Raw genomic sequence first — 19600 nt, 5'->3', positions numbered from 1 at the left:
ATCCTGGACAAGTAACTTAATCTCTGTTTGCCTCAGTTTCCTTACCTATAAAATGGGGATTGATAAAGCACTTAACTCTCAGAATTGTGAGGTTCAAATTAGATTTTATTTGTAAAGCATTTGGCACAGATCTGGCACTAAGTGCTTAATAAATCCTTGTTTTCTCCCTCCTTTCCTTCCTTCCTTCTCTCCCTCTTTTATTCCTTCCCATTACATTAATTTGCTTACATTAATTCCCTAGTGCAATCCCTTGGCCCACCGAGATCTAGAAAGGAATATGCAAAAACTTAACAGTCCTCTACATGTCCATCTAAGGAAAGTTGAGAACTGAAAGAACATAAAGCTTAATGAACAGTGGCCACTCAACCTAAATGTTTTGCAGACTTTTAATGGATAGCAGAACTACCTATCTCCAATGTGCAATGGGGAATAGAAAGTATTAAGGCAGGGGGATGGTATATTGGGTTCCGCTTTATAGTTCCTTCTAGATCAGATCTCCACAGGATGTTGAGGACTTTAATGTGAAGTATGTCAAATTACAAGAATATTAGAAAAATATGATAGAAGGGATATGTACACAAACACAGAAATTGTGCTTACTCTGAGAACTATATTCTCCCAGGAGACGATGAGTTTTCAAAGATATTGAGGAAAATCAGGGGAGAAGATAGAGGGTTAGGTAGAGAAGAGAAGAATTGAAACTGTGTTCTGATCTTCAAGAATCACCTGATTCTCCTACCCAGGAGAAATAACAGTTCTCTCCAATAGTTCCTTTAGTGAGAAACTAATCACCCTTAGTTCTGCTGCTGAGCCCTTGCTGTGTATACCTTGAGCTCTGCTTCTCCTGCTGTGTTGTGGAAGCAGAGTGGTCCACAAGAAGCTGAGCCTAGCACTTCCTCAGGGACACATGGCAGGGGAAGTATGCCTATTTAATTCAAAACCTTTGATATATTTTGCTCCTCTATTTTATTAAATGCCTTATACTAATACTAATGGTTTGCTCTACTCCTCTGGGTAGGGGCTCAAATAAGAGGTTGAAAAGCTGCTGGCACAAGATAGCACCCCAAAACCTAGGGAATAGCAAGGCTTCCCAGAATCGTGTGATAGCCTTTGGGACCTGTCCCACAAAGCACACCGTGCAGACTGCCAAACCGAATAGACATGAGTCCTGTACTATTTTGAAATATCCACTTTTTTGGACTAAACCTGCCAAAACAAGAGAGCAGTGTGGTTTCCATCCCTTCCTGCCCATGGTTTCCCGTCTCTCAGAATCCTAAGCCAGTTTCTTTTCCAGCAACCTGTGTCAACAATGTTGTACAGTAGATCGGGGAATTTAGGGCACCGAGTCTTGGTTTGCCAGAGCGAAAACAGGGGCCTTGTTAAGGGAATCTACAAATTGCATCATTTCCCTGGGCTGGTTTCTATTAATGCTAAAGACCAAGAGGCTGAGGGATTTGAAAGAAGTTTGCATAGATGAAGGATTCCAGCAATTTAATCCGGGAAGCAATTTGAGAAAGAAACCCCTAACTGGGGCAAGGAGGGGGTCCGAGAGTGGGAAAAACAGAGCTGGTGTCAGGAAATGAGGCTCACTCTGGTAGAGGGGCATTGAGGTCTGTCGTCTGGGGAGGTAGAGAGATGAAGTGTGAGATTTGGGAAGGGAGGTAATGATCATTATCAGAGGCCAGGGCAAATGACAGGACCCATTAGATTGGACTCTACCCTTTGCAGAACTCAAAAAAATACTAATCCTGGGGATTATGAAATTCTCAGCATTTCACAACTCACTTTTTTCTTTGCCCAAAGCACTACACCACCACTAAGTCTTTAGTTCCTTTATTTATGAATTGCTTGATTCTTGTAAACTAGGATGGGCTTAGGGTGAAAAGGAGTCGAGTGGAGTTAGATAAAAGGAAGCCAGGAGCTGGGGGAGACCATACGGGCAGCAGGGAAGCAGACACAAGGACTGGCAGTAAAGCTACGGGCAGTGGGCAGCTGACACCGACAGCAAGCACAGCTTTCTGGCGTTCTGCAGCCCAGCCGAGATGGGTCTGAGAGCAGCTGAGATAGGTCTGTGAGGAGTCAGTCAAGGGGAGTTGGGAAACCTGAATTTTCAGGGGGGAAAGTTGTTATACGTGGCTCCCTCTGCCATGAGCCCATCTCTGGGAGCCCAGCCTACCACCTACTTGTCCAAGGATACCCATGACTGGTATCGGGCTAGGAGGGGAAAACAGAAGGTTGACTCCAGTCCAGGTTGATTTCTGGGAAGAAGTTGGAAGGCTGGGCTCTAGAAAAGCCCCAGGGACAATGGATAACATACAGCTTGACAGGGTGAGGAGGTGAGGGGCTAGGCAAATGGCCCGGTGGAACCCAAGATAAATAACTCCTTCTGACAGTAGGTTTATTTCCTTCCAGGTTTCAGCCTCTTGGTGCTGTTCCAATACAGTAAGTATCATGGGAGAATGGGGGGAGGGAGAAAAAGTGGAAATGTATGTGTGGGAGAGTGGGATTCAATCCTTGGGAATTTCTCCTTCTTGTGCTTCTGGGTAGCAGCTTAGGCCCAGTCAAGCACTTTGAATTCAATTCAATTCTGCATGTTTATAAATAGAGTGCCTACTATGTGAGAGGCACTGTGCTCAGCTCTAGGGAAAGAGAGAAAAAGACAACATTCCCTGCACTCAAGGAACTTACATTCCCTGGGATACAAGCTTATCTAGAGGCTGAGGATTGGAAAGGGGGGCCTTTTAGGTCATGTACAGTAAAGAGAAGTTTACAAAAGATAATAATACATATGGGAGAGAACTTTACTGTAGCTTCAAGAATGCTGATCAAACATACTATAACGACTCTCCTGCCCTCTCCTTTCCTCCCCTTTCCTCTCCTCCTCTCTCCTCTTCTCCCCTCCCCTCCCTTCTCCTCTCCTCTTTTCTCCATCCTTTTTTCCCCCTCTCCTTCCCTTCCTTTTTCTTTCTTCTTCTCCCCTCTCCTCTCCTCTCTTCTCTTTTCCTCTCCACTCCTCTTATCTTCTCTCATCTTCACCAACATCAATTTCCCAAGTGATAGATATTACATGTGGACCAACATGGCCCTCTCTGCGACGTATCCTCCTCTAAGACATCCTCCGCAGGGATGCAGTTATTATACTTATTTTTAGAGATGAGGAAACTGAGGCCGATAAAGCTTTATTAACTTGCCCAGTTAAGTATCTAAAGGAAGATTTCTGTTTCCTCTCCTCTCCCCTCTCTTCTGTCCTCCCCTTTCTCCTTTTTTTCCCTCTCCCTCTCTTCTCCTTCTCTTCTTTCTCCTCTTCTCTCTTCTCTCCCTTCATATACCGTCCCCTTATTCTTCATTTCAACAGTGGACTTTGCCTCATACTTTACTGAGAAAATAGAGCTCCTTTACCTTGAGCTATCTTTTGTTCAGATTTTACATTTCTAAATCACTTGCAATCTGGTTTTCATCATTCAACTTAAACAACTATCTTTAAGGTTAACAATGATGTCTTAATTATCAAATCCAATTGTCTTTTCTTATTCCTTATCCTTCTTGCTCTCTCTGCAGCAGTTATTTTGTTTTGTTTTGTTTTTTTTTGAGACTGGGTGTCCCTGTCTCTCAAACTGAAGGTATAGCAGCCATTCATGATCCAATACCACCAATAATAATGTTGATTGACTTGAGAGCTTGACTAGCTTCTGTTTCTAACTTGCTCAGGTTCAGTTCCTTATTCCCAGAGGCTCACCATACTGGTGCCAGATGTAGTGCAGATATCTTATTGACTCAGTTTCCAGAAGCTTAGAATTCTCAAGCTTAAGTAAGCCACTGGTCTCAACTACCCAAATGATAAGGATTACGGACATGGACCACCAATCATGGGCCTCTCTGAGCATTTGGCAATTGACTATATTTTCCTCCAAGACACCCTCTCTTCCCTGGGTATTCATTCCCTTGGTTCCTCCTTCTTGTCTGGATAATCCTCCTTTGCAAGATCATCTTCGTCCCATCTCCAATGTATAAGGGTATATCCATGACTCTATCCTATGCCCTTTCCACATCTCTCTTTGTACTTTCTTTTCATGATCCTTTTAGTGCCCATGGATTCAACTATTACTTCCATGAAGATGACTCAAAGAGCTATAAAGGCAGCCCTAGTCTTTCTCTTGAACTATTGCTCTGCATCACCAACTGCTTACTGGACATTTCCAACTGGATGTCCTCTAGTTATCTCAAATTATTACAATAATAACTAGCATGTGGAAGTTTGCAAAGTGCTTTACAGTATTATCTCACTTTGCCCTCATAACAACTCTGGGGTTGTAGATGCAGTTATTATATTATTTTTTAGATGAGGAAACTGGTACTGAAAAAGTTTTATTAACTTGCCCAATAAGTGTCTAAGGAAGGATTCCTGATTCCAAGGCCAGCATCCTTAGTCATCAAACTAACTCAAAACTACCTCAAATTCAACATGCTCAAGACAAGACTTATTATTTTTCCTCTCAAATCCTCCCTTCTTCCTGATTTTTTTGTTTATTTTTGTTGAGGATATCACCATCCTTCTAATCTAATGCAAGGTCAGAGGCATCCTTAATTTTTCTCAGCCCCTCACTCCTTAGGACTAATAAGTTGCCAAGTTTGGTTAATTCTGTCTTCATGACAGCTCAGTTATGCACCGCTTATTTCCACTCATGTGGCCATCCCCCTAGGTCAGGACCTCAAAGCCTTTCATTTAAATGATTTCAGTATCCTCCTAAATCACCTCAAGTCTCTTGCGCCTACAATTCATCCTCTACACAGCTATTAAATTGATGTTTCATTCCTAAGACATAGCTCCAACCACAGCATTCCCACTCAAGAAATGGCAGAAGTTTTTTATCATCCAAGTATAATACCTGGCACATAATAGGTATCCATGATTTGTTGATTCATTAAAATTCTAACCGCTTCCTTTGACTTTTAAAGTCTTTCTCAATTTGTCTCTTTCCAAGCTTATGGAACACTACTTTCCTTCATGCATGCTACATTCCAATCAAATATGTTTTATATTATTTCCCCTATAAAAAGTATTATTTTATATTTATTTGCATATGGTGGAGCCATGATGCCTGGAATCCCATCTCTTGCCCTCCCCAGCTTCCTTTCTGGCTCAGCTCAGATGCCCTCTACCAAACAAAACCTTTCTTATTATTTTCAGATGCTAATGTTTCCCTCCCATTTTGCTATTTTGTAATTCCTAATCTGGGGGACAGGTTGTTTCTGACCAATTAAATATGAATTTCTTGGGAACAGGGATTATTTTTATTTTGGCTTCATGTCTCCAGCATTAAGCATAGCTCCTGATAGGAAACAAGCATTTAATAAATGCTTGCTGAATGGATGAATGTATCTGTCTTCCAGCATTCCTATTTTGTCAAATCCCTTTCTCAATCAATGTGTGTCCTCTCTTTCAAAACTCAACTCAAAACTTACTACCTCCCAGAAGTCTTCCTTAAATGAACTCATAGATGCCCAAACCCTTTGTGTTCCATACTTGGTCCATAGTTCCTTGGTACTTTCCACTATATTAATATGATTTTCTTCCTATTTAACTCCTTACAATCAGAGATGAACAAAGTCATCACTGTTATATCTGTCAAAAACTTTTGAATGCTTTTGGCATGTGAGATATTTTACTGAGAGAAGGATTTTATGCTGAGTTTTGCTTTACTGAATCAAATGCTTTACAGAAGCAACAAACAAGAAGTAAATTAGGATCCTATATCCTTTGTGCTATTCACTCAGCTATATGATTGTGAAAATGTGGTGTTCATTAATCTGGTATCGATCCATAACCGATTGTCTTCTCCCTAGCCTTTTTTGGGAGATAATAATATCATTAACAGGTGGTACAGTCAGGAAGATGAGTTCAAATCCAGTCTCAGACACTTGTTGGCTGTGGAACCCTGGGCAAGTTACTTAATTCCTATTTACCTCAGTTTCACATCTGTAAAATGGAAACATAATGGAAAATAAATGACGGTATTTTAACCAAGAAAACCTCATGGATAAGACTGAATGACTGAACAACAATAACAACGATATCATTAACAGTCAATTTTATTTGGGCAGTTAATATTGTAGTTCTTGAGAGTAAGAATTCAATTACACCTCCCTTATTAAGTTGGCATCTCCCTGAGGATGGGAGTTATCATTTCCCTACCAGTCTAGGAGCTTCCCAAGCCAGGGACCAAATCCCTCTCTCTCTAGTTATGTACCCATCTACTCCCCCCACCTAAAAAAAAGTCCTGTCAATGCTCTTCTCACAGAGTATTCAGAATAGTGACTCATGGGGTCCTGCCCATGCACCTATTCTCTGCCCCTCTTAGGCTATGCTTACAAGCTGGTCTGCTACTACACCAGCTGGTCCCAGTACCGGGATGGAGATGCCGCATGCCTTCCGGATAATATTGATGCCAACCTGTGCACCCATGTCATCTACAGCTTTGCCAACATAAGCAATAATCAGATTGACACCTGGGAATGGAATGATGTGACGCTCTATGAAACTCTGAATGATCTCAAACAAAGGTGAGCCACCCGGGCCCCTCTCCCTTTCCTCCTCCTGTCTGAGAACAGACAAAGGGCAGGAACAAAAGAGAGTAACCAGGGTGGGACAATTTTTTTGCCAACTGAACAAAGAAATGCACATAATCCTGGATACCTGAAGTAGATTTTTGTGGTCGATACTTAAAAACTCTAAGCTTGGACTCAGGAGTCCTCTGGAGGCAGAGAGATCAGCAAGAGGCATCTGGAACTGAGTTTGAGAAGCTTGCCACACTGTCCTGGGAGTCACAAGAGTAGAGGATTTAGAGTTCAAGGAAACTTTAACAATCAACTTTCTAAATTTGCTATTTTATAATTCAGCAAATCAAGACCTAAAGACAGATAGCTTGGTCTCATATCTGGTATATAGTAGAGCTAGAATTCAAGCAAAGGTCTTATGGCTGGAAACCTAATGCTCTTTCTGCCACATGGAATTCGAAGTCAAAAGTAGGAGGCTGGAGTTTTTGCTTGCCAGGCCCTAAATATCTTGAGAGCATTCTTTCTTAACTGTAGATGTTCCTCCTTGGGGAGTAGACAAATTCCCAGTTTTGTGAAATCAATAGCCATCAGCCAATAGCAGATATTCATGAAGGCAGAGGACTGATTGGATGGTCTATGATTCCAAGGTGCCATGATTCCACTGCATCCATCTTAAAGCTTCTCTGCCAGGACACAACAGAAAGCAGATAGGTGAAGCTGCCTTAAAAAAGAATCAGAATACATATGATTAAACCCAGATTCTGCTGCTTACTAGGTGTATGAAGTTACACAAGCCATTTAAGAGCTTTTTTCATCTGTAAAATGACAAGGTTGGATTAGATAACCTCTGAGGTCCCTCCACTTTAGATCTATAATTCTATGAGCCTTCTTATTACTTGTGCTTCTCTAAGGAGACTTCTCATCTATAAAAAAGATTTAAATAAGGCACTTTCTAATGCCTTCTATCTATTGTATATTAATATATTAATTCTATATATTAGATATATATTAAATTCTATATATTCCTATATATTATTTCTACATATTATTTTTCTATATATTAAATAAAATAACCTAATAATTTTTGATGAACCTCTTGATAGTGAGAAGGGATAAAAGGGTCCCATAGAAGAACAGGATCTTTAATTTGGAAGGAAAGTAGGTGCCTTCTCATCCAACCTCCCAAAGACCAAGAATTCCTGCTAGAGCATCCTTGGGAGATGGCTATCCAGCATCTGTCTGAAAGCTTCTGCTATCCTCTTCTTCTTTCTTGCCTCACAGGAATCCCAAACTGAAGACACTCTTGTCTGTGGGTGGATGGAGAATGGGTACCAAGAGGTAAGATTTTACCCTTCCTAGATAAACTCATTTTACCCACTAACCTCTCATTCCATGAGTAAAATAGGAAGGAAGGTGGGAAGGTAAGATTTCAGATAGTCCTGCTCTAAACCATCCTGGTAAGATCACATCTGGAGTATTGTGTCAGTTCCAGGACATTGACTAACTGGAAGAGGGTGATCTAAATGAAGAGGGCAAAGGAAACTATGCTATTCAAAGAGTGATTGGGAGGAATTGGGAATTTTTTGTCTTGAGAAGAAAAATTGTAGGGTGGATGATTGCTATCTTCAGATATTTGAATTCCTGCCTCAGAAACAAGAATTAAAACTATTCTGCTCAGGTCCATTGGACAGAATTGAGAGATTTAGACTGTGGAAGAAAACATTCTTAATTATTGGTGCTGTCCAAAAGACAATAAGTTGCTTCAAGAAGTGGTTCGTTCCCCATCACTGGAGGACTTCAAGCAGAGGTTTAATGGCTGAACACTTGTCTGGATGAGAGTAGAAGAGGTTCTTATAGAACAGGATCACAATGTGTCAGAATTGGGATGGTCTTCAAAAGTCATCTGGCCTAATTAGTATCTCAGAAGGAATATCATTCATATGGACTAAGACAATTGGTCATCCACTGTCTGCACAAAGACTTCTCAGTCACAGGGCACTCATTACTGCTCTTTTTCTAGGTAGTGCAGAATAGATATTCAGTCCATCAGCAAGCAGTTAGTAAATACCTACTGCATCCCATGCACTGTGCTAAGAGCAGAAGCTACAAGGAAAGGCAAAAATATGATGCAAACTTTCAGGTCATAGTTTAATGGCATCTACTAATGGCAAATAACTATATATATATATATATATATATATATATATAAACATGCCATTTACAGCTTACTTTAAGATAATTAACAGAGGAGCGACAATGAGAAAGATTAAAGAGGTTGGGAAAAGGTTTTCTTTCAGAAACTCAGAGATCTTAGCTGAGAATTGAAGGAAGCCAAGGAAGTCAGGAGACCAGGGTAAAGAATGGGGAAGTAAATGCTTGAAGCTGGAAGATGGAGTATTATGTGTGAAAAACACAAACCTAGGATGTAGGGTCAAGGGAGTGGTTATAAATCACATAGTTACACATTCACTGTCATCAGTTCTGTGGGGCACAACCAGCATGAACTGAGCCAAGTACGGCTAGTGAGGGAAGGTTTTCTGGAGGAGGAGGTGGGAGTAGAGATTGGAAGAAGGACAGGATCTGGAAGAGGAAAGGTTTGATGGAATTCTGGGAAGTGGATATAATTTGTGGAAGACCCAAAGGTGTGACTAGCAAGATAGCAAGAAATGTTCTCAGATCATGAAGGGACAAACTAGATACAAGCTATGAGAAATTACAAGGGGCTTTTGGTTGGAGCAGCCTTGAATCAGAGTATTGGACAGACTTTTCAGTGCTAAGTACAATGCTTTTACTGCTGCCTCCCATCAGATAATCAATACTTAGACTAAAATAGTCCTGTAAAAGAAGGGGAGGCAGTATGGTATGGTGAAACATGGTCTGAGATTAGAGATAGAGGGCCTGGGTTTAAATCTTTTGTTATTACATTTTTTTTTGATATTAAGTGTTATTTTGTTTGTTTTATTTGTTATTTTGTTATATACATAATATTTGTTATTAAAATCCCTTTGTTATTACCTGTGTGGATTTAGATATATTTCTTAAACTCTCTTAGATACACTATTTAAATTCTCCAGGCCTCAGTAAATGAGAGGATTGAGCTAGACATAGTCCAAGATCAATCTCAGCCTTAGCTCTAAGGACCTAGAACTGGAAGAAATTTTAGAGATTGCACCTTCTTTTTATAGCATAGGATACTGAGGCTGATAGAGGGAATTGACTGGTAAACAGTTACATAATGAGTGAATCATATCATAAGCCAGGTCTAGAACCAAGTGTCTTAAATCCCAGGTCAGAACTTTTTCTCATTTGCCATCCTTCAGCATGAACTTACAAATCGGGGGGGTTCGGGTTCTAGGTTCTCTGACCTGGCGTCCCAAACTGAGAGCCGAAGGACCTTCATCAATTCAGTCACGACATTCCTGAGGACGTACAACTTTAACGGTTTGGACCTAGCCTGGCTCTATCCAGGACGGAGAGAGAAAGAAAATTACACCTTATTGCTTCAGGTATGGAAACCCGGGGGTGGAAAGGAGGGGTGGAAAAAAAGGTTAGGAGGAGTTGAGCAGATGTCAGGGCATGTATCTTGTAACTGTCTGCAGTGGTTCTCTCCTGCTGAGGACAGAACAAAGGAAACAGGTTCCAGCTGTAGCAGAGAGTATCGAGGTGAACACTGAGAATGTCTTCCTGACTTCATAAACTGAATGGCTCTAGAATAGGAATGAGAGATTGTTGGTCACTTAATAGGCATTTATTAATCATCTGCTTCATTCCAAGCACTGTGGGAGGTTCTGGAGGTACAAAGACTCATAATCTAATGGAAGTGACAAACATGTGCAAACAAATAGTTACAAACAAGCTATATATAGGATAAATAAGAAATAATTAACAGAGGGAAGAGGGTCATTAATGGAGGGAAGGCCCAAATAGAGATTCTTGTTTTATGGATAATACAGAACAGATCTTCTCATTGGCCATGGGGTACCTAGAGGCTAGGGAAATATCTGTTCCAGATATCATGAGAAGACTGTGGGGTACTGTAATGTCCTGGGCTAGCTTTCTGGAGGATCTCTGGACCAGCCTTGGTCTTAGCAGGAGAGTCACCACAAGGATGGTCAGGGATAGAGTCAGGAGTCTTTATTCTTAAGCCTCAAGTCTTTATTCTGGAGTCTGGAGTCTGTGAGTCTGAGATCGAACTCACTCACTCACTCACTCTCATACTCTCATACTCTCACACTCTCACACTCATACTCTCTTACTCTCCTCTGCACTCTCCTTTGTCTCACTCTCCTCCCTCCAGTCTTCTCAGACCTTAAATACCCTAGTTCAATTACATCACTACAGCACACTGAGCATGTGTGAACCAGAGAACCATTAGATCATCAATCAGACTGAGTAGGTGCTAACTATAAGCATCCTGTAACCATCTCTTGCTTTATGTAGAACACAGGTGGTCACACCCTCCTTGACTTCTCAGGAAAAGGTGAGAACACCAAAGGGAGGTGGGGAGCCAAACCAGACATTGTCAGAAAGTTCCCTCTGGGCTGAAGGGTCCTATACCTTACCCAGAGTTCCCCCACTATCTGTGACTCTCTACAGGGTATTCTTTCTCTCCCTGCTTTGAGATGACAGGAGATGATCGGACATCCTGCTATCTCTCAATTATTGAATTTAGCTCACCTAATTCCCAAGTTTAGTACCTAGCGTCTAGAGTTATTGTGTGAGGAATAAATGAGATAATATTTTTAATGTGCTTAGCAAGGGCCTGGTAGATAGTAGGTGCTTAATAAATGCTTTCCTTTCTTCCTTCCCTCTTGCCCTTCTTTCTTTCCTTCCTTCTTTTCTTCCTTCCTTTCTTCTCTTCTTCCCTCCCTCCCTCCATTCCTTCCTTCCTCCTTCCCTCTCTTTTTTCCTTACTCCCTACCTCCCTCCTTCCCTCTTTCTCTTCCTTCCTTCCTCCCTTCCTTTCTTGACATGTGTTTTATCCCAGGCTGCCTACTACCTTGCAAACATCTGAGTCAGTGAGGACCAGCTCTGGTTTAGGGACAACCCAAATGTCTCCGTTTACAACTAGGCTCCAGGGAAAATCCCTTTAAGAAAAAAAGATCTGACTACAGAATTCATTCTAATTTCTCTTCATTTTATGCTACATGTGTGCTAGGGAAGCAAAGTCTCATTTTATTAGTTTGAGCAAAGTAGAACCAGGTGGGAGAGCTGCTTCCCAAGAAAACATAAAAATGGGAGTAAATGCAGTGTAAAGAGCCTTAGAGTCAGAGAACTCGGGTTCAAAATTTTCCCTGATGCTATATCATCTTGGACAAAGCATCCTGGGGCTTCAAGTTCTTTTGGTAAAATGAGGGTTTGGACTAGAAAGCTTCTGAGGTCTCATAGAGCTCTAGATTTTTGATCATTACATAGGATAGAGTTTAAGATTATTTTTCTTGTCCAGGTTTTTCCATGTCACTGTTTAATTCTAGCTGAGTAGATAATTCAGATCTGGCATGCATGAATGGATGTAAATAGCCTCATAAATTAAAAAGAGTGGGTAGGATGAAAGGATGAGGAACTCTTTTTTTTTGCTCAAGCTCCATCAGGGTTGATTAGCATTGGTCATGGGAGAGTGAGGAAGGCAAATTCGATTGGAGACTCCCAGCAGGATATGAGTATGGAGTGTATCTCTTTTTAGGAAATGGCAGATGAATTCTCCAAAGAAGCTAAGAGGACTGGAAAGGAGAGACTTCTGCTTAGTGCAGCATTGCCTGCTGGGAGGGTGACACTTGATGCAGGCTATGACATCCGCAAGATCTCTGAGTAAGTTTTCCCTCTTGGATCCCTCATTTCCTTTTCCCCAACCACCCTTCTCAAATCTTTGTTCCTCTGCTTTCCCTGCCTGACACTGACCAATCTGGCTACTGAATAGACAGGGCAGAGAACCAGGAAGCAGGAGACTGGGCTTTTAGAATCAGATCTGCTACTAGTTGCATATGACCTTATCTCCTTGCTACCTTTGTAATCCCAACTATGACTATGTATCCCCAACTAAGCTGTCCCTTGCTCACAGGTTAGATTATAGCCATGGGGAATAGTTTGTGCTAACTCTTGAGAGGAAGAAGATGAAAAATTAGACATTTTCTCATAGGACTATTGTGGGGATGAGATGAGACAAAGAATCAAATTCTACAAAAATAATGATAACCCCAACAATGATGGGAGTAGCATGGTGCTATGACTGCCAAGGGAAGAATAATGACAATACCTTACCTTTGTGTCAGCTTCCCAGTTCATTGAGGCCTTTCATATATTTCTTCTCTTCAGGGGAGATTAAGATAAGAGAAAAAAAAACTGATCTTCAAGGACAGGAATGTTTCCCTCTTGTCTTTTCAATCAGTTAAGTGGACCCTTATTAAGCACCTACTGTGTGCAAGGCACTGGGTGTGTTGGGCATACACAGATGAAAAACTCTGTCTTAAAGAGCTCAGTTCTTCAGAGTGGATAGATACAATATGAACACAGAAAATAAAACAAGGTAATTTGAGGAGAGAGAATGAAAGCATTAACTACTAGAGAGATTAGTCAGTCAATTAACAAGATTTTATTAAATGCTTACTATGTGCCAAGCACTTTGCAAAGAAGAGAATACAGAGAAAGGCAAAAACATGGTTCCCTGCATTCAGCATATTCTCTTAAAAATCATTTTATTACTATCTTATTTTTACATGGTCCAAATTTCCCCCTGTATCTCTCCCCAGCTCCCTTCTTAGGGAATCATCTTTCATAATAAAGAATATTTTTTAAAGAAAGACAAAGAGGAAAAGGGGGGGGGGGAATCAGCCAAGCCAATAAATACACAGAAAAAAAATCTGATTTTATATATATATGTTTCTTTCCCATTCTCCTCCCCCGACCCCCACATTTCTACAAAGCAGGATGAGCTGAGGTATGGTTTCTCATATCTCTTCTTTGTTCTTCATAATTTCCCAACAATCATCTTCAGTTGTTCTGTAGTGTTTTTTCTTTCTGTTTATATTGATTTAATCATTAAAGAATTTACTCCTCTTTTTTTAGGTGAATTGTGATTGGGATTTTTTAAATTAAATTCTACTTTTTTAAGTTATCAAGCATTAATTTTTCCTTCCATCTCCTCTGTCCCACTGAAAAATAAATAAATAACATGAAATCTTTGTAACAAACATGCATTATAAAACAAAAGCAAAAGAAAAATCTCTCTATAGGTGCCCCTAAATGTGCATCTCTTTCTCTGCCTTGAAGTCATTGCCTCTCTGCCATTCTTCTTCATTGGGAGGATTCTCATAGGGGCTGCCTTTAATATTGCATGGTAAAGTTGAAGAGGAAAAATCTTTCTATCATGGGGGGAGATTTGTGTGATTGTGCAAAAATGGAAAGTGGAAGGAGGAAAGTTGAGTTTGGGGTAGAGCTCTAGGTCCAATTTGGCTATAATACCGAGTCTATGAAGGGATGTAATTTGAGATAAGGTTGGAAAAAAAAGACTGGAGTCAGATTGTGTAAGACCTTAAATGTCAGGCTGAGGGGTTTGTGTTTTAACCTAGAGGCAATCAGGAGCTACCCAAGGCTTTTGAGCAGGAAATTTCTTAGGAGGATTATTTTGACAGCTGAATGGACATTGGACAGGAGACATAAGAGACTGAAAGCTAAAATATCAATTAAAATCTTTTAAAAGATGTATAATCATATAGAAGACATATTATATATAATAATTCAGGGAAGAAGTGCCAAGAAGTGATAAGTAGACCTCAACAGTACATTTATCTTTTCACATTGAAACATTCAATGTTCAGTCTCTTGATGCCATTACCCCTTGCAAATGTTAGTGCGTCAGTCATAATAAATAAATATTTATTCAGCACTGTTGTATAAAAGCTGGAGAGACAAAGAAAGGCAAGAGATAATCCCTGCTCTGAGACAGTTCACAGTCTAATGGGGAAAACAACATGTAAACAATTATATATAAATGAGATTTCTACAAACTAAATTGGACATAATCATAGAGGGAAGACATTAGCGTTAAGAAGAATTGGCAAAGGCTTCTTGTAACATAGGATTTTAGCTAGGACGTGAAGCCAGGAAAGCCAGGAGGTTGAGATACAGATGAAGGAAATTCAAGGCATGGATAAATATCCCAAGGAAACTCCTAGTCAGGAGTAGGAGTTTCTTGTACAAAAAACTACCAGGAGACAAGTGTCATTGGATTGGATTATGGAGGAGGGGTCAGATATAAGACTGGAAAGGTTAGAGTTTATGAAGGGCTCTGAACCCCAAACTGAATCAAAAGAATGAATAGAGTTTATAGGCACTTAAATGGTTGTTGGATTCAACTAATTTTGTTTCTTAGGGGTAGGGACTTTATCACAACAAATTAAATTAGAAAATTTATGTAAAGTGCTTTGAGGACTTTAATGTGCTATATGAGTATCAATTATTAGACATATGAAAATTTCATCACTTCTTTTCACCTTTTCCCATGTCACCTTGTGAGTGACCATTCATGCAAATTAACCCTTATTTATCCATGCTCCTGGAGGAGAGCACAGCCCTAGAGCTTCAATCCTGGGATCCCTATTCCTACAGAAGAAGCTTGCAACCCCCAGGCCCATATACTACAACAAATTTGCCCTTCCTTAAGCATCCACTCACCAAAGGGTTAAAGAAATGGACCAGAAATCCATAGATCAGGTGAAGCACAAACGGGTAACTGGAAATGGGTTGCATTAATTAAGCATGGCTTCTCTTTCCCTTATGAACCTCCACTAACATCCTACATGAACAATATACCTTGAGTTAGTGGTGATGTTGGGTTTCCCAAAGTCTATGCCAGCGGAATTTAAGATCTGGCAGATTCTACCATCCTTGTCCAGTCATCCTGATCTCTATCTTGTCCCTGCACCCAGATGGCTCCAGAGGAGAAAGGCTGGTGACTTTGCACAGCCCTCCCTCACTTAAATCCAGCTCAATTGTGTGTCATGGCACCCCTAATATCATGGTCCTCTTCGAGAAGAAGGACAAATAATAACAACCACCATCCTCAGAAAGCTTCAGGGACAAAGGCATGGAAAATGGTTACATATCTGCAGCCAAAAAGTAGTCAGGTCCAACTGCTGCTATGTGAGACCTTTTCTGATCCCCCTAGGCAGTAATGGTGGCCTCTTCACTTAATGACATAACCTATGTCTAGGCTTTACAAACCTTAATTTGCCATAGAAATACTAGCTACAGCTGGATGCTATATATTTCATATTTGCTTAACTGAGTATGTACAGTTTCACCCCAATAAAAACAAAATCCACTTGAATACAGGAACTATTTTATTGTCTTTTCTTTAAAATTCAAGCATTAGCATATAATTAGCATTTAATGACTTTGTTGATTAACTGATTGATCTTCATTATTGACTGACTAGTTGATCTTCTGCACCTAGGAGCTTAATCAATGTTTTTGAATTGAATCAAAAATCAGAGAAGCTCATCATAAGGTTGACTATAGGATGATGAATTTGTTGACCATAAGGATTCCCAAAAACTCTCTTCCAAGTTATAGAAAGATTTTGACCTGCATTATAGGAGTATCCATAAGATCCTGAGGGAATAAAGGATTATTCTTATCTGAATATATGGTGATGTGGCTGTCTGCCTTGAACCATGATTCCAGGGGTCAGGGACTTGTCTGGGTCACATTTTTGTCCCATCTTACCTCACATAGTAGAGTTTGAGGTTTTTTAAGGCCTGGTGATGATGATGGCACTGAAGTTTTTGGTTATTTTTGGTTCCCTCTCCTCCAACTCAATCCAATCCACTGTCATTCTTGCTACAGATATTTAGACTTTATCAATCTCATGAGTTACAACTTCCATGGAGCCTGGCAAAAGACGGTAGGACACCACAGCCCCCTATACAGAGGAAAGAAGGATGATAGCTACAGCAATGTTGTAAGTATCCTTGAAGTTTGGAAAAAAGAGGATCATTGAAAACATGGAAGTAAGTTGGTTGGGTAGCACTGAAGAATCCCCCTAATGGGCAATAGGCTAGTCCACTGGTTCTCAAACTTTTGTTCTCAGTATCTTTATATTTTTAAAAATTATTGAGTATCTTTCCAAAGAATTTTTGTTTATGTGGGTTATATTTACAGATATTGACCATGTCAGAAATAAAATTTTGAATCTGTGAGCTTTCTGAAAGGGTTTCAGAGATCAGCATTTTCTAGACTACACTTTGAGAACCAAGGGGCTAGTCCACAAGATGGGCAACATCATATAGTAGAGAAAGCAGTAATCACAAGACCTGGGTGAAAGCCCCAGAGGAAGATTTTGCATAAAAAATGTTAATGATATCCTTTTCTTTCCTTTCCTCCCCAGAGATATGCTGTAAACTATATGCTTTTGAAGGGAGCCCCAGCCAACAAAGTGGTTATGGGTATCTCAACCTTTGCGAATACATTCACCTTAGCCTCCTCAGAATCTGAAGTTGGAGCACCGATCCTGGGACCTGGAGCTGCAGGACTCTACACAGGGGAGCAAGGGATCCTGGCCTATTATGAGGTAATGAAAAGGAAGAAGTCTCCTTCCCTACCACTTCCTGCTAACCTTTCTCAATTTTTATCTTTTTCACTAGACCTGGTATATCTTATAGGAGATGGGAATAAGAGTAGAAAACCTCATAGATGAGAGTTGGTGATGGGGGGAAGGATAAAGCCTTTCCTCACCTGGCCCCAATCTACCTTTCTTATTATACTGAATCCCCTAATTGTGTGGCCATGTGGTCTTCATATAAGCTCCTTGTAGGAAGAGATTTTTATTTTTGTCTTTATATCTCCCTTACCTCACATAGTTCCTGGCACATAATAGTTTCTTAAAACATGCTTGTTGATTGATTGACAAGTATCACCTGTTTCCTCCCTTTCCCTTTCCAACCAGGGAAGAGCCAGCTCAGAATTCTCCCCTCCAGGCACTTGACATTTCATTTTGTATAAAAGTCAATTTTAATCTCTTCATGTCAACCAGGTTTGTGTGTTTCTGCTTCATGCAGAAGTGGGGACCAGAAAAGTAAAGGACTGTCAATATGGGGCAGACAGTCCTAGGGCCTCTTTAATTGAGAAAATTCTCAACCAGTACCTCTTCTTTTCTTTTTTTTCCCCTTTTAGGTCTGTGAATTCCTCCCTGGGGCCACTGTTAAGAGGATTTTGGAACAACAGGTCCCCTATGCCACAAAAGCCAACCAGTGGGTAGGATATGAGGATCAGGAAAGTGTCACAGCCAAGGTAGGAGCTCCTTTGCTAGTCTCAGGATGGAGGGGAAGGAAGGAAAAACATCCCTGTTTCCAGGGTGGGAGAACATGGGGCTGAGTCTCCAAAGATTCAACTTGTATATTTGTGAGGGGTGTGTGTGTGTGTGTGCTTTATTGTCTTCTGGGAAATCTAATCTTGTTCATTGTTTCATCTACTCTGATAGGCCCAATACTTGAAGACCAGGCAACTGGCAGGAGCCATGGTGTGGGCCCTTGACTTGGATGACTTCCAGGGTACCTTCTGCAATCAGAAGCCTTTCCCCCTGACAGGGGCCATCAAGCTTGCCCTCTCCTCTACTTAGATCCCAACATACCACCTGTCTTGCTTCCCATTCTTTCTGCTTCTGCTCTGGGGCCAGAATTTTTAACCCCATCTGGGGAGCTAGGAGTAAGAGCTGGGTATGGGAAATGTGTCCTATGGTAAGAAACTGCCCTGGTCATAAGAATGTCTGTTAAAGATCAAATGTATTCCTCACTTTTATTCTCTGCTTCAGGGACCACTTTGGGAGGTTGGGAGAATGGGGAGAGACAGGCAGTGAGGACTGAAGACCAGGACCAAGTCTGGCCCCCATTGAAAACTTGATGGTGGCTTCAGTGGGCTTCCAGGTCCTGGAGCTGTCCATGGGCTGATACCTAAGCCCCCTAACCTTCAAACCCCAGTCATTGATGGATACTCACTCCATAACCTAGAATGGCAATACTTCCTCTTATTCCAGGGCCCTGCACTAGGATGGGCCTCTGCATAGTCTTGCTTGTTCTCCTTGGAGAAGAGTTTGGCTTTACCCCTGAAGGATTTTCCTTTCTATTTTCTTTACTGTTTATTTGAATAATAAAGGGAACAATTCAAAAGTCGGCTTGGTCCTGAGTCCATCTCTGTCCCCTTAGTGGCGCCTGCCACTTTGCACGTCCTCTCCAAAGCCCTCCTCTCTACTTCTCTCCTCCACTCACATTTCAGTCTTTGATCCAAAGAGAAATAATATCAATTGCTGGATAGACCCATAGAGGCTGGATACTGGACTTCATAGCATCATAGAATGTTAAAGCTGGAGTTAAGAGCTACCAAGAATTGGAATCGGCTATCCTGAAAGTGATGGGTGGGTTTCTCCTTCTGAGACATTTCCCTAAGTACAGCGCTAGTTAGGAATATCATAGTGGTCAGTCCTTTCACATGTGGTTCTAGTAGATATCTACTGAGGAAAGAGATCCCTTCCAAATCTCAGGTCCTATGATTCTGAGCCCTGATAGGTCCTCTGCCTAAGCCAATTAACTCATTTTATATGAGGAATCTAAGTTCCAGCACTTAGGTGACTTGCCCAAGTTGACACAACTAGTAGGAGTTGAGATTTGAACTCAGATCCTATGATTCCAATTATTCCAGGACTCCATCATGGAGTATAGAGGAAACCACACTTCTCTGATTTTCCTAGGGTCCAGTCTCATAATCCTTTTTACATCCTATCCCTGTAGTCACTGTTCCCCTCCATTCTTCAGGACCCCATTTCCCCCGTGCTCAAACCTGGTTCTGGAGTTTCCATAGTTGTAAGGATTCCTCCAGGTTGTAGAGTATTCATATCCATCCTCCTGTTCTCCTTGAAATGCCCTAGGGTCTCAAAAGACTTTTTGGGGGGGGGAAATTGTGAAGGGACAAATTTTATCTTCTATGCCTCCCCTCACACCTGACACATATATGCAATTTACCCACTCTGTCTTTTTCTTCTCCCTGAGAAATCCCT

The 19600-nt window shown here is 41.0% G+C and overlaps 1 protein-coding gene across 1 annotated transcript; it reads left to right on the top strand.

The window, feature by feature from the left end:
• The first annotated feature begins 1847 nt into the window (after positions 1–1847).
• Positions 1848–18720, top strand: CHI3L1 (chitinase 3 like 1). The gene is made up of 10 exons (XM_012547799.3): positions 1848–2067; positions 2413–2442; positions 6360–6561; positions 7837–7893; positions 9911–10061; positions 12239–12363; positions 16399–16513; positions 16940–17122; positions 17725–17841; positions 18032–18720. Exons 1-10 carry the CDS (start codon positions 2043–2045, stop codon positions 18167–18169), a joined length of 1143 nt encoding a protein of 380 aa, XP_012403253.1. The 5' UTR covers positions 1848–2042; the 3' UTR covers positions 18170–18720.
• The last annotated feature ends 880 nt before the right edge of the window (positions 18721–19600 follow it).

Source organism: Sarcophilus harrisii, chromosome 4 (assembly GCF_902635505.1).
Source record: "Sarcophilus harrisii chromosome 4, mSarHar1.11, whole genome shotgun sequence".
In the NCBI taxonomy this organism is placed as follows: domain Eukaryota; kingdom Metazoa; phylum Chordata; class Mammalia; order Dasyuromorphia; family Dasyuridae; genus Sarcophilus; species Sarcophilus harrisii.
This window is presented reverse-complemented; position numbering and strand designations above follow the sequence as displayed.

Excerpts from the sequence above, each read along its gene's own strand:
- CHI3L1 (XM_012547799.3), top strand. The coding sequence starts at position 2,043 with ATGGGTCTGAGAGCAGCTGAGATAG. Across the intron at positions 2,443-6,359 it reads CTTGGTGCTGTTCCAATACA|GCTATGCTTACAAGCTGGTC; the intron begins GTAAGTATCATG and ends TGCCCCTCTTAG. Across the intron at positions 17,842-18,031 it reads AGGAAAGTGTCACAGCCAAG|GCCCAATACTTGAAGACCAG; the intron begins GTAGGAGCTCCT and ends CTACTCTGATAG.